This window comes from Anopheles coustani, chromosome 3 (assembly GCF_943734705.1).
Source record: "Anopheles coustani chromosome 3, idAnoCousDA_361_x.2, whole genome shotgun sequence".
Lineage (NCBI taxonomy): Eukaryota > Metazoa > Arthropoda > Insecta > Diptera > Culicidae > Anopheles > Anopheles coustani.
This window is the reverse complement of record NC_071288.1, coordinates 52,472,132-52,487,506: the sequence shown is the minus strand read 5'-3', so window position 1 is coordinate 52,487,506 and position 15,375 is coordinate 52,472,132. Positions and strand designations below refer to the sequence as shown.

At 54.6% G+C, this 15,375-nt stretch overlaps 1 protein-coding gene across 1 annotated transcript; it reads right to left on the bottom strand.

Moving 5' to 3' along the window:
- Nucleotides 1-3,513: 3,513 nt before the first annotated feature.
- LOC131272609 (tetratricopeptide repeat protein 28) lies at nt 3,514-14,433 on the bottom strand. The gene is made up of 8 exons (XM_058274421.1): nt 14,347-14,433; nt 14,182-14,247; nt 10,016-14,064; nt 8,166-8,305; nt 7,816-7,998; nt 6,154-7,724; nt 3,652-6,096; nt 3,514-3,600 (listed from the first exon to the last, which is right to left on the bottom strand). The coding sequence occupies exons 1-8, from the start codon at nt 14,431-14,433 to the stop codon at nt 3,514-3,516; spliced, it is 8,628 nt and encodes a 2,875-aa protein (XP_058130404.1).
- Nucleotides 14,434-15,375: the final 942 nt, after the last annotated feature.

Here is a 15,375-nt window from a genome sequence, read left to right as displayed (position 1 = left end):
ATGAATCTGAATGAATCTCTGCCTTATAAGGGATTCATGAATCTTTCGCCGCGAGATTCATGAATCCCAAAGACACACCAAATGGTGTAAAGTCACCAACCAAAAGTCGGTTGAGGGACCACCTTTTTTTTTTTTTTTTTTTTTGGTCTCATTGTCCACGCCTATGACAGAATCGAGGAGATTCATGACAGAACCATGAAAGATTCATGAAGATTCATTAAGGTTTCGAAGGATTCATTAAGCTTTGAATATTCGAATCCGCAAAGATTCATGAATCCATCTGAATGAATCTTAGGTAAAAGATTCATATGAATGAATCTCGCCAAAAGATTCATTAAGCACAACACTACTACTGACTGTAATTAAGAGTTACTATATATATGCTATATATATATATTTCAACGCAATGAAATCGTTAAAACGTCCGCAGCCAGCGAATGTAAACGAGAAACAAGAAAGCGCGTTTATGAAGTGTGCATGAGGTGTGAAAAAAAGTATGAAAAACAGTACGAGAATGTAAGTGTGTTATGGAAAAAATAGGAAAAGAAAATATTGCAGCGGAACTTACACAGTTTGTGTATTGAGCATAAAAAATGTATGTACGGAGCATTGAAGAACAACAGAAACAACTAGCAGCAGAAACAAAAACTGAAATAAAAACAAAAATAAAACAGCGTAGAAATTCAAAAATAATAGGAACATCATCCAAACACACACACACATCTATATTTAAGGAAGAAATGCGCCATCATATTGGAAGGGCAAAGAGAAATAGACGCAGCAGAACGTAAGGAAAGCAGCGTAGGAAGGAGGAGAAAGCTTGACATGGAACGAAATATAAAGAACGGATGCTTAAGATTTATTATTAGTCATTAGGAATTCTAGGCAAAACGAAAAAATTATAATTGGAAAGCGATTTTGCCCTCGTTTGCATGACTGCAAACAAGCACCGCGCCAAGTAATGGGACATTCGGAAAGGAATGGTTGGGAACGCAAGAATAAAGGGCAGATGAAAATGAAATTCCCCAGGAACTGGTAAACAGAAGCTACGCGGGGAAGGTGGCACATAAAATTATCCTGAAAACGCCTTCAGGAGTCATTCAGGCGGTTATATATTGTAGGTAGCGCGCGGCGTTACACAGGGAGGGGATACAGTTGGCGCGACAGTAAGATCGGGCAACCGTGGGCACGGTTGCAGTGCATTAGATAGTTTCGGAAAAAACCAAGCGATTATAAAACATATAGAAAACAACAACTGAAAGCAACAAATAATGATGCACGGAAACGATACATACAAAAGCAAAAAGAAAACCAACTTAATAAGAGTGTGCTACAATGCTATCGATGTGGATTGTGTTGGCGCGCTGTGGACCGAATTTTGTGGCGGTGCATAGTTCAGCGTATAGCGGAATGCCAAACAAGAATATGAAAAAAAAACAAAAAAAAACCGCTGAAAAAAAACCGCCACCGGAACATAGGTTGACTATGTCAGACGGAGATGTCGCTGCGAAAAAAGCATAATTAATCTAAGAAAAAAAAGCAAACTGTAGCGAAGACAAAGACAGTAGAAAGAGGGCTCGCTGTGAGGAAGTGCGCAGTAATCGGCCAAGGATCCCCCCCCCCCCACACACACACACACAGAAACAGAAACCCTCCCACAATCACGCAATCCGATACAATTGCAGAAAAAACAAGGATACGTTCACTCATTTTCATACACACACACACACACACTTACACACCACACATACACACATACACACATAAACACACAGACCTTATAGAACACACCAGCAGAGAAATAATAATAACAACAATAATAAAACAATCCTATCTAGTAGTTGCTGACGCGGGTGGAGTAAAACGTAACCGGCCAGCTACAGTGTGTTGGTCTACTCTGTTGCGCATCCTTGATCCTGGCGGACATTGGTTGGCTCTGTTTGTTTGGGTTTGCTTCGTTGGTCATCGCGAAGGCATCCCAGCAGCCTTGGCGAGATCTGCTCGTGATCAAATTTCTTCTGTGTGGCATTGTTGCACAATTTATTTATTTCATTGATGGGGTTTGCCAAAGATTTTGTTTGCAAACGAGCGCTCGAAACTTCGTTGGATCTCCATTTCAAGACAAGTGGGAGAAGATGGAAGTAACGCTCGAACTAAATTGAACTGATTTTAAGAACAAATTTGGAACGTAAAAAAAAACAAAAATAACATGTGATGAAATTAAATGGTCTGAAAATCGGATAATTCATTGATACCCGCTCTGCTTTAGAATGATTTTGTTCTGGAACCGAATTCACCATACACACTCACATACACACCATCCCGACACTAATCTACCGACCAACGCATTGGCACTGGAGAAAGGATGCGTAGCAGGGGTAGCCCCAGGAGAAAACATTAAAAATGAGGAAACTTTTGTTTTATTTATGTTTGTAAATTATTATTGAAGAGAATGAACGCAAGAAAAATAGAATAAAAATGAATCAAAACAAGGTTGTGGTAATTTCTTTACCTAGGTTTAACACTCAAACGTGTACATAAAATAGAATCAATGTGCGCCATCATTTAGAAAACTCCTAGATTGGCAGTTCGGAAGATGTCGTATGTCAACAACTTGTAATGCAAAAAAAACTCTGCATCGTCAAAGGAATTTTGTTATAAATTCCCAAAAAAAATCTAAAATTCATAATAGTTTACAGAAATGTGTCAAAGATTCTTTTTTTCTTATCAGTGCGTGAATTTTGCTCTTGGTACACATGTGGCAACAATGTGTTTGTTGTTTGCTGCGGTAATGTTTGCCTGAAGATGTAGGCTATTTATGAACTCCTTTAAGTTGATGGATATATTATAAGCATGATACAGAACTGAGCTTAGTTTTGACACTTTTTAGATGGTTTCAAGATGTACTTACCATATTCATTGATTTTGCTTTTCCATTCGATGTCATCAGTTCCAATCAAACGCACATTAAAAAAAAAGTGCATAGTTTCGTTTCAATAAAATATAACCTTTTAATAACAGTGCCTTCAGTACATCGAGCAGTATCGAACATAAATATCATGTTGAACTGAGCTTACTTCGGTTCGGTTCATTTTGCCACCTAGCGTCGCTGGCAAATAGTTAAAAGCGCGTTAAAATTTACTAAAGCTAGTTTAAAATTATAACACTTCCTCCCCCCCCGTCCTGCGAAACTCTACACAAAATCGTTTTAATCTATACAACGCGTGTCTACTACAATCCCGTCTACTGTACAGTTTACCTTCAGAAGGGGTCCGATAAATGCGACTCCCCCGTCCTTATTGCTAATCAGTGCCTTATAAAGGGGTGGGTTTGTTAAAATAATCATTTTTACACATACATTTTACACGATCCTCATGAGAAGCACTTGCTATCCTTGGTAGCTTTTCATGACTTCCTTAGTAATGCAATCGTTGCCATTCTCGCAGAATAGTGCAAACAAAATGGCAGCGGTGACACTAGCGCGGAAAAAGCCTACTGAGTACCGGGTGCTGTTTAAGTGTCGATAATGTACTTGCTCCGTTGCTGGGTTACCGACGTCGTCACCGTCGTTGGCACGCTGTTTTGCTGCTGCTGTTGATGCTGCTGCTGCTGCTGTTGCTGAGTGGCGGAGATGCTGGATTGTAGTGCCGCTGGGTCGACACCGGCGGGTACCGTGCTGCACTGCTGTTGCTGCGTTTGTTGCTGCTGAGCGGACTGCTGCTGCTGCTGTTGCGGTTGCTGTGCGCCACCCTGCTTGGAGGTGGTCACCGTCGATCCGGTGATGTCGGTGCGGAAGCTGCCGGAGCACTGCGAGTCGGCCACGCTGCGTCCGTCGCCTTCGTCGCGGCGCGAGAGGTCGGAGAAGGGCGAACCGCTGCGCTTGACCACGGTGGACAGGGAGTTTTCGGTCGAGGAGGACAGGTTGCTCGTCAGCCCGCTGCTGACGGACGACTTCAGCTGCTTCTGCTGCTCGAGAATGTCGGCCGTGGTCAGATCGGACGCCTTGACGATGTTGGGCGACACGTTGCTGAGCCACGGTTTGTTCGAACCGGACTTTTTGGTGATCGTGCTCGCACCGAGGGCGGCCGTCATCGCGGCGACGGCGGCGACGGTCGAGGTGGCGCTACAGCCGCACAGCAGATCCGACGGTGAGTTGCAGATACCGCAGGCACCCTCGTCTGCCAGCTTGCTCGAGGTGGTTGCGTTCATCTCGATCTCGTTCATCGCCTCGGCCAGGTTGCCCACGGTCAGTGCGGCGCTCGGTTTGTTCAGCATCGTGGCAGCCGCTGAGGCGGCGGCGGCGGCGGCTGCAGCGGCGGCAGCGGCTGCAGCTGCCGAGGGTCCCTTCGTACCGGCGAGCTCGGGCGGCGCATCGTCGTAGTTCTTGCTCAGCAGCAGCTTCGACAGGGACGGTGCCAACCCGAGGCCAATGTTGCGCTCGTGGTACACCTCGGAGATGGTCGGTGTCATTTCGCGGCTCATATGGCGTAGGATCGAGTCCTGGATGGTCTTCTGGTTCGTCTTGGCGCCGTCCTTGCCGGACACGGTGCCGCTAGAGGGACCACCACCCGGTGGCACCATGACCGCACCGTGGTGACCCTTGCCTCCACCGACGAGCCCCAACTCGGAGGCCGTCGCTTCCGTCAGCGGAATCATCTCGGCGTCGGTCGGCGAGAAGTAGAGCTTGTTGGCGTTCAGATTGAGCGTCCGCTCGTCGTCAGGAAGCGTGGAGAGGGGCTTACGTGGGGCGGCCACATGGTTGGTGGAAATCTCGGTCCGACAACTCAAACGATCGAGGAACCCGAACTGATCGACCGGAAGTTTCGAGCGGCTCATCGTTGTGCCGGCTGTCGACGTCACCGGTCCGTGTTGGCCGTGGAGTGCGCCATGCTGTTGCTGCTGATGCTGTTGACCGTGGTGCTGATGTTGCTGCGACTGCTGCTGCTGCTGGTGATGCTGGCCGTGATGCTGTTGTGGGCCCAGCTTTAGCTTATGGCGAGTCCGCATACTCTGCAGACTGTGCGCCAGCGACGTCAGCTTGCTGCTAATCGAGGCGGCATTCGAGCCACTGCCCGGGAGATCGAATGAGCGCTCGAACTCCGAGTCAGAGCTGGTCGACTCGAGCACCGAGAGGGACTTCTGGACTCCGTTGGCCGTCACCGGTCCCTTGCCGGTGGAAGGAACCCCGGTCGTACCGTTGATGTTGTTGTATACCGGAGCGAGCGGTGCCAGCGGGCGCAGACTCTCGACCATCGGCAGTGTCTGCCGAGGCGGGGGCAACGGTGGTAGATGGTGTCCGGCACCTTGGTTCGCGGCCCGCCGCAGTACCGTCGCATGCCCCGAACCTTCCCAATCGGTCGCTGAGCTGGCGGAGCTGGAGCTATCCGGTCGCCTATGGTGGCCCGCCACCGGATGGTGATGTAGGGCATCGGGTAGTGCATAGGCTCCAGCTGGGCCCATCGATATACCACTTGCAGCAGCACCACCACCACCACCACCACCACCAACACCGTTCAGCACACCACCCGCCAACGGATGGTGGTTCACGTTGTTGTGGTTCGTGTAGAGGTTCTTGATGCGCGTTTGGTGCGCCAACGCCAGCGAGACGTTCTGGTCGACGTTCTGGAGGGTCACCGGCGGACTCGGGGTGAACGCAGCGTCACTCTCACCACCACCACCGGGACGGGAAACCTTGATCGTGCCGCGGAGATTCGAGTATCCGAGACCCTTCGCCAGGTGGTCACTCTTCATGAGGATCTGTTGCGTCGTGTAGCCATCGGAGAGCTCGCTGTCGGTTGTGTTTGCGAGGCTAGTATCGGGTTGTGGTTGTTGGTGCTGTCCCGTTGCTGGCTGCGCACTATCCGTCTGTCCACCATCCGGTTCACCGCGACGGCGCACGTACGAGATGAACGCACTGCGAGTGCTCAGGAAGGGCACACGCCGCAGCGGCAATGGAGGGCGAGAGAAGTTGTAGCTCGATTGTGATTTGACCGTCACCGCCGGCGAAATGCTGCGCTGCTGCGAGTCCGCGCTGGTCGGCGTGGGACTCACGCTGCCCGCAACTCCCTTCATCTGTTGCTGCTGCTGTTGTTGTTGCTGCTGCTGCTGCTGGGAAGTTTGTTGTTGTTGCGAGGTTTGCTGCGATTGAGTGGCCTGCTGCGATGATTGCTGCTGCTGCTGCTGCTGCTGTTGCTGTTGCTGCTGAGAGCTTTGTGGACCCTGCTGCGATTGGGCCTGCTGTTGCTGTTGCTGCTGGTGTTGGACGGAGGACTGATCTTCGGACGATTCCTCCTCGTTCAGCGACTCGGAGCTACTGCTCGACTCGATGCCGAGGCTCTTGGGTGCCTCCTGCGTGTCGAACAGCGCCAGCAGGGCCTGCAGCACAAACTGGCAGTTGCGCCGGTTCGCCTGTTTGCCGGTGCGAAGAGTTACCTGATCCTGGCCCACCTCCATCAGGTCGAAGCCCAGCGAGGCCAGCAGCTCGTGGCAGCCGGCGACGCGCCACAACCGCACACTCAGCGGCACATCGATCGCACCCTCGCCGATCATCGTCGCGTCCGTCACCTTCGACGGGAACTGGGCCACCACGTGGCGCATGACGCCGATGATCTCGTCCGCAATCTCCGCCCCGTGCACGAGCTTCGACAGAGCGTGCAGAGTGGTGGGCGAGAGGCCGAGCAGTGCCTGCAGGCTGGCGGAGCACTGCGACAGCCGGTCCTCCGGGTCGCTCTGCGGGAAGAACACGCTCGACGGGATGCCGTTGGCGGCCGGCTCGAACCGGAACCCGACCGCCATCAGCAGATCCTTCCAGCCGCTCACCGGGCCCGCCTTGTTGTCGATGCTCTTCTGCGTCGTGTACATGGCGTTCTTCTGCCCCCGATGGATGCGCTGCAGGCTCTTCTCCACCAGGTGCAGGCAGACGCGCAGTGCGTCACGGCACTTGTCCGGTGTCCGCATCAGCTCGCACAGCGCCTGCCCGATCAGGGCGACCTTGTTCGAGAGCCGCACATTGCCACCGATCAGGATGAAGCCGGCCCAGTTGGCCGGGTGGGCGAAGTGTTTCGTGTGCTGCACCGTCTGCATTGCCTCGGCCAGTGCTTTGGCGGCACGCGTACCCTGCAGCAGCGCCGAGTAGAACGCCCGAAGCAGGATCTTGGCGGCCGTTTCCGGCACTGGCCACAGTGACACCAGCACCGCACCGGTGCCCGCGAACAGCCAGCTGCCGGCCAGGTTGGCCACCCCGCTACCGGTGATCGGTTCGACCGAGTGGTACGAGCTGAGCACAACCAACTTTGCACTCAGCTTCATCGCCAGCAGGTCGGCCGCACTGAGAATGAAGTCGGACAGGGGCGGAATCTCCATGTTGGACGCCGACAGATCGGACGGCTCGTCATCGTGGTCCGGACCGAGCAGCTCACCGGACGCACCGGCGTAGAAGCGCTTCCCGGACGGTTGCGAGTCCAGCACGTCGCCCGGACTGAGCACCACCGCACCGAGCTTCCAGCTGACGTTGGCGGCAAAGTGGACGCACTCGGCGGCCGACAACTCCGCCACCACCGCTTCCTTGGTGGCAGTCGAGCTGACCAGCGGTTTGGTGCCGAGCATGTCCGACACCATGGCCGCCTCCTGCAGAGATGCCGGCGACTCGGACCAACCCCACGTATCCGACAGGGACGACGGTATCTTCGGTCCGCCGATCACCAGCGCACTGTTGAGTCCCTCAGCTGTGAAACGAATGGCAGAAAAGGCAAAGGCATTAGTACAAGCGGTGATCCACTGCGAGCTTCCCAAGATGAAAGGGAATGGCTCCACTACCTGGCTCACGTGTTTTGATGCGACTTTTCTGCCGCAGCGTGTGTAACGATGGCACGGTCAGCAGCGAGCACCGTTCGGACAGGTACTCGCCATCTTCATCACCACTGCGCAGGATGGCAAACGGTACTAGGTACAGTTCCTTCTCGAGCACCAGGATCAACTCGCGGCGTCCGATTCGAGCGGCTGGAAAGAGCACAATGAGGGACATTTTATTCTAGTATCTAAGAACAAATCATAAAGATAGGGAATTTTGTGGATCTCTTGAAGGTAAAGGTAAAAATATAGAGTTTCCATGTAAGTCGCACAAAGAGGTACAGTCATAACTTCAACGAAGCGTATCGATCACTTACTTGTGCTGATGTCCGGCAGCAGATCCTCGAACGGTGCGAGCAACAGGTTGTAGAGGACGTGCAGACAGGACGGGCCCTGCCATGGCGGTAGCATATTCGACCGTCTCGATCGTGTCGATCCCTGCAGGCTTCCGATGGACCTGTGGAAGCAGAAGTCGCCGAGCCAAAAGAACCAAAGTCAGTAAAGTACTCGCCATCGACACCAGTGCAGTGCAAACTGAGCCACAGTGAGTGAGTGGGTTGATTCTTAATGAGTGAGTTGAATCAATTCATCAAGATGATTTATTTTGTTGGCACATTTGTGATTGAACTGATTCGGAATGCTTTGGCTCACAAACAAAGGCGGATCGTAGGGTAAGCAAACTAAGCAGCCGAGTTATCGTCCTTTTTGCCCATTTTTTTTATTTTAATGACGGATTAATTCTTAATTTTTCACAAAAGTTGCATGTCTTCTCATATTCGCGATGAATTTGCGAATAAATTGAGCCTTGATTAAGAAAAGGTAACCAAACGTCACATTTGTTGTGATTTTTAAAGTTAAGATATAAAATTCTCAAATTCTAATTTCTGTACTAACATGTTTATATAAATGCGATAAGTTTAAAGATGTTTTTATAGCAGAGGAAAATGCCCCAAATAGTTTTAGGATAATGGACATGGGTTAGCGAAAGTAATGCCCTGCACATTCTCAAACATAGTTGTGCATTGCACTAACATTTTCTTTTTCGAATTTTTCACTAAAAAGAAACGTTTTCGGTTTTCGAAACACTCAATGAAAATGAAATACATTAAAATGAAAAACATTAAATTACTCGTCAATTTTGTTCAAAGAAAACACTGTTTGTGAAAATTGATTCTCTTGGAAAGTTCGCAAAGATAGTTTCGCATGAAATATGGTTTTGAAGATAAGGCTTTTGTAATTTAAAACTATGGATAAGATAGAGAAAGTTGTTTTTAAATTTTGAAATATAAAGTGAAATGTGATGTGTAATGTATGTTTTTGGGGCTTTCAACTTGTAGCACAAAGTTGTGGCCAAACACAACTGTGTTTGTGGCCTCTAGAACACGTAATCCGCCTCTGCTCACAAAGAACGGTTTATTGATCAGTCAATGTATGAACCAGTCTTTGGAATTTTGAACATCGTTATCACGTAATATTTACATTATTATTTGCGTAATAAAACTGCCACCATACGAAAAGCATGGAACAAAATGCCTCGAAATTTAAAAACAAAGTTTTTTTAATAGATTAGCACTAAACGACTGATGATTTCAAACAAGGAACACGTTTTAAACACTGGCTGTAATTGCTTATGGATTATATATTAAAGTATTGAATGGATGTGTAAATGACTAAAGCCCTTATCGAGCCAACATAACATCAAGCTAAAGTATGAGCCTTATCCGAGCTGTTCCTTAGAAACTGTGTTCAAATTTTTCTACTTTTACACACTAGTGGTTTTTTTGCGCGCAGAGTAACAACACTCGGCACACACTTGTTGAATCGAACACTTAGCACACAATTTTTGAACCGAAAAGGTGTTTCCGAATAAATTGAGACGTTGTATGACACTTTACTGTGCTACCACAAATGTACAGCACAGTGAAATGCGTGTGGCACAGCACAAAAAGTATTACTTGACCCAACACTAGGAAGGATAGGCCCCACTTTTTTATCGCTGGATCTATCAATCGTTCCTTCAAAGATTCCTTCAACACAAGAACGAATCGATTCTCTATTCCAACTCACTCACTCACTGAACTGAATCACCGTACTGAATCGTTTTGCTCATCTCGACTGAACCGTTCTTCTCATCACTAATCGACACACGCGTCCCGTTGGAACGTACCTTGTTGAACCCTGCAGACTGGCAACGGAGCCACCGACACTGCCGAGACTGAAGAGCGAGCTGAGCGAGTAATTGCTCGAGTTCATCAGATGGTTCCGGTTGACCATGCGCAGAAAGCCGGCCCGCTCGTTGGCGAAGTCATCGATGAGGTTTTCGTTCGACGACTTCCACCCGCTGCCGTCGCCCTCCTGCAGTACGCTGCCCGAGTTCACGCCCAGGCAATCGCGCACGTAGTTGATGTACTGCTCCAGCAGGCTCTCCCCGGCGATACCAGCGTCGCCCGCGGTCGCTGCCGCCCCCGCGGCGATCGCCACCTGTCCCTTCTTGCTGTCGGTGATGGCGGCGGCCAGCAGCTGCTTTTTCTTCGCCATCGGCAGCGTCTGCTCGTCGAGCGTGGTCGCGTGGAACCGCACGATGCGCTTCTGGGGCTGCAGGAACCAGGCGTACAGCTCGCGCCCGGCCAGACTGTAGTAGACGACGCTCGTCTTGCTGCGGTTGACCGTATCGAAGATGTACTCGCTGCAGGTGAGCAGCGTTTTGCGGTTGTTGAGCGAGTTTTCGGCGCTCTGGTTGGAGTCGGCGCCCATGCGCGACCGGCAGCGCTCGGCGGCCACCAGGGCCTCCTCGTGCCGGCCCAGTCCGACCAGCACGCGCTGCAGCGTCTGATAGCAGGCCGTCTGCAGGTCGTACAGGTTGGTGCGCGCTTCGGGCGTTACCTGGTCGCTGCGGATCGACTCGAGAATCTGGGCGGCACTTTCCATCTGCTGGCGGGCACCGTCGTCATCGCCGGACGCGACCAGCGAGAGCCCCAGCCGGTGTCGCAGCCGTGCCTCGTCCTCCAGCTTGTTGAGCGACTGTGCGATCGCAAGGCCTTGGCGCAGGAACCCGATCGCCTGCGGGACCTGCTCCATCTGGTGGTAGACACGGCCCAGCGCGAGACAGGCATGCGCCTTCGTTATCCGATCGGCCGTCAGAGCGAGCTGCTTCTCGTAGTGGCGCGCCGACTCCGGGTAGCTCTTGAGCGAATCATACACCGAACCGAGGTTACCACAGGCGCGCGCCTGCAGTGTCGCGTGGCTAATACTTTCGCACAGTTCGAGGTCCTGTTTGTGGAGCCGAAGCGATTCTTCGTAGTCACCCATCTGCTGGCACACCGCACCGAGTCCACTGAGCGCGTCCGACGTGAGCACTCGATCACCTAGCTCGCGGGCTATGTCACGCTGATGCTCGAGGCAGTTGATCGCCTGCTCGTAGTTCCCTAGCGCACTGTGGATACCACCGAGGTCACCGTATGCGGCCGCCTTCGCTTCCGCATTGCCCAGCTCGTGGGCCACCACTAACCGCTTTTCGAGACACACGAGCGCTTCCTGCAGGTTACCGACCGATTTGTAGCAGTTCCCCAGGCCCCGGTAGGCCCGCTCCTGATCGCGCGGACTCTGCAGCGCTATCGCCAGCTGCAGGTGGCGTTCGTGGCACTTGATCGCCTCGGCGTGGTAGTCCCCGAGCGCGTCGTAGCAGTCCCCGAGGTGCCCGAGGGCGCGGGCCCGGTCGTGCTGCGCGGTCGGTGTGCTCACCTGCTCGAGCGTGCCGAGCTGCTGCTCCAGGTACCCGATCGCGTCCTCGTAGTGGCCCATGTTGAGCCGCGCTATGCCCAGATTCCCGAACGCTTGCGCTTCCACCGCCGAGTCCTGCAGCTCTTGGGCCCGCTCGAGCTGCTCCTGGTAGCACTTGACGGCGTGCGTGTAGTTTCCGAGCGCCATATGGACGGCCCCGAGGTGCCCGTGCGCTCGGCACTCGCCCGGCAGGTCGCACATCTCCTGGCGCAGGGTCAGCTCCTGCGTGTGGTACCCGAGCGCCTTGTCGAACTTCTTCAGCAGGCGATGGGCGAGCCCGAGGGCGCCACAGGCCGCCGCCTCCATGCCTCGCTCGCGCGTCTGCCGCGCCAGGGCGAGCTGGCGCTGGTACATTTTGATCGCTTCGTCTACGTCCCCCATGCGTATCAGCACGTCACCGATGTTGCCGAGCGCGCGGAACTTACCCGGCAGGTGATTGGTCATGTGTGCGATCGCCAGGAAGTACTTCTGGCACTCGAGCGCTCCGCCCGTGTTGCCGAGGGCCAGATGGGCCAGCCCCAGGTTGCAGTACGCCCGGCCCATGTTCATCTTGTTCTGCAGATCCTTGGCGAGCGCCAGGTCCTGGTCGTAGTAGCGCACCGCCTCCCGGTAGTTGCCGATGCAGTAGTGCGCGTACCCGAGAAAGTGACACGCCTTCCCTTCCGCCGCCACGTCGCCCAGTTCCTGCGAGAGCATCAGGTACTGCTCGTAGTAGGGGACCGCCTGGGCGAACTCCTGGCGCGAGCTCAGACAGTTGCCGAGGTTCAGCAGCGCGCAGGCCTCCCCGGCCGTGTCCTTCAGCTCGCGCGCGATGTTCAGGTGCGCCCGGTAGTGCATGAGCGCCATGTCGTGCGCACCGAGCGCCTGATACGCCACGGCCAGGTTGCCGTGGGTGGACGCTTCCGCGCTGCGATCGTGCACCTCCTTGCTGATGATCAGCTCCTGCTTGTGGTACTTGATGGCGGACTCGTAGTAGCCGGCGGCCGAGTACGCGTTGCCAATGTTCCCGTACGCCCGGCCCATCCCCGCCTTGTCCTGCAGCTGGCGGGCGATGGTCAGGTGCGCCTGGTGCAGCTTCAGGGCCGCGTCGTGCTCGCCCAGCAGCTGGTACACGATGCCCAGGTTGGAGCAGGCTCGGCCCTCGCCCACCTTGTCGCGCGCCGCCAGCGCCATCTCGAGCTGCTTCTCGTGCCACCGCTTCGCCTGCACGAAGTCGTGGCCGCAGCGGGCCGCATGGCCCAGGCCGGCGTAGGCCCGCGCCTCGATCGCCCGGTCGCCGAGCTGCTGCGCGATCCGCAGCACGCTCTCGTGGTACGTGATGGCCTGCGTGAAGTTGCGCTTGTAGTGGTAGCTCGAGCCGAGGTTGCTGTACGCCCGCGCCTCCTCCACCTGGTTGCCGAGCTTCCGGGCCAGCCGCAGGTGCTGCGTGTGGCAGTCGACCGCCGAGTCGAACTCGCCCATCGCCAGGTACACCGCCCCGACGTTGCCGATCTCGCGCGCCTCCTGCAACCGGTCGCCCATCTGCTTCACCAGCTGCACGCACTGCTTGTGCGAGGCGAGCGCATTCGGGTAGTCGCCGATCGCGGTGTACACGTGGCCGAGCGAGGTCAGGGCGGCGGCCGCCGCCTGCGTGTCCTTGCACTTCATCGCCAGCACCAGCTGGTAGCGGTGCGACGTGAGCGCCTCCTTGTACGAGCCCTGGCTGAAGTAGGCCGAGCCGAGGTTGCCGTGCGCCCGGCACTCGCCCGCCGTATCGCCCAGGCTCTTGGCCACCGCCAGGTCCTGCTGCATGTACGCGATCGCCTTATCGAGCTGGTTGAGCGCCCAGTGCGCGGAGCTGAGCGCGGAGAACACCGACCCGCGCAGCTTCAGCGAGCACGACCCGATACGCAGCGCCGACTCGAGCACGGTCACGGCCGCGTGATACTGGCCCGCACCGAGCAGCTCCTGGCCCACCACGGAAATCACCACGAACGGCGACTGGTCGAGCTTCATCGCCTTCAGCTGCTGGAAGGTGGGCTCGAGCGCGTGCCGCAGCGGGCTCTTGATCGAGGCCTCCACCAGGCCCGCCAGCAGCTGCTTGCTGTTCGGGTCCTGCGCCAGCCCGGCGCTGAACGCCGCCAGCGCCTCCCCGTACCGCCCCAGACACTGCAGCGCGACGCCCTGCCGGAAGTACGCCTTCGGCCACTGGGGGCAGAGCTCGCGGGCGCGCGTCGCATCCTGCAGGGCGAGCGCGAACTGGCCCTGCTTGAGCCGGGCCGCCGACCGGTTGCTGTAGAGGATGTGATTGCCCGGGTCCAGCCCGAGCGCGTCCGTGTACAGCTGCACGGCCGTGCTGAAGTCGCCGTTCTGGCACGCGGTGTTCGACTGGCGCACCTTCTCCAGGAAGAGCGCCCGGTTGGCGGCCGGCAGTTCCGGCGTTCCCTCCGGTTCGTTCTAGGGGGAAGAAGGGAAGAGAGAAAGGTTCCGATCAGTACAACACTTCCACTCGCGAACGTTTCGAAATGTATTGTATTGTTGTGCGCATTCGTTCCCCATGGCCCCCCCTCGTACCGAAAGGATCAGCTCGGCCGAAAGTATCTCCCAGACGGTCGGATGGATCGACGGTTGATGCTGGTGCTGCGGCGCTACCGCGGTGTGTGTGTGCACCAGCGGCGCGGCCGGTGTCGGAGGGGCCGCCGTCACCTTGGCCGACCCGTTCGGATGTTTCGTGTGCACCAGGACGAGCGTGGTGGCCGTGCTGCTCGGTCCGGACGTCTGTCCACCGGCGCGCCGACCACCGTGGCGTCGCCGTTCGGTGTGCATCGTCACACGGTAAAAAAAAAACCACTCACTCACTCACTCACTGAAGCGGAGTGCAGAGGACCGTCCTCTGTAGCTTCGACCGGCGAGGACTCCCGTGGCGCGATCGTACCCGCACGGCGGTTCACTAGAAACTGATCGCGCCTACTTCGACTGCGCGACGGCCTCGATTTTCGAACGGCGAACGATGATCGCTCTCTCTCTCTCTCACGCCAATCTCCGTACGGAGAGATCTCTCCCACGCTCTCCAGCAGAGAAACTAATAATGGGGAGAGCAAACGAGACAAGATCAACCACACACATTCACACACCCGCTCTTTCGATCTCTCCCGGTTGCTTTAATTGCTTTAGGGTTTCTTTCCCCTTCATCTCGTGTGCGCAGGTGATCTTCCAAAGGACGCTTGGTTTTACCATCGCACAATATCACATCGCAGGGGTGGAATTCTCTCGCATTCTCTTTGAATCCACCTCTCAGGCTCCCTCTCACTCCCTCTCTTTATTTTCATTCTCATCGATGATCTTCTGGAGTAAGGTTGAGTATTTGTCTCCCAATGTTTGCTCGCATCATCATTCCAACGGAACGATCGGCTAATGCTGCGATCTCCCGCTCCCACCCCTTCCCTCTTTCACACACACGCACACACACACACTCACCCCCTGCCCTAGCTGTCGGAGGTATTTCTCTTCGCATTGTCTTTCCGTCGCCAAGATTGTCCACCGCTCATCGGCGGCCTGTCCATCCTTGCCGTTGGTCCGCACGACCCCCGGCGTCCCACACCCGTTTACCTGTCTAGCCGTGCCCGGTACCCTTTTCCTCGGGTCGTTTGGAGGGTTTTTTTTTATTCCTTTCCCCCTCCCGCTTGCTGCTGTGCCCGTTCGTGTCTTCTGCACCCGCTTTGCTTCAGAGACGGAGAAAACGGATCGAACATGGGAATGAAATCGCTC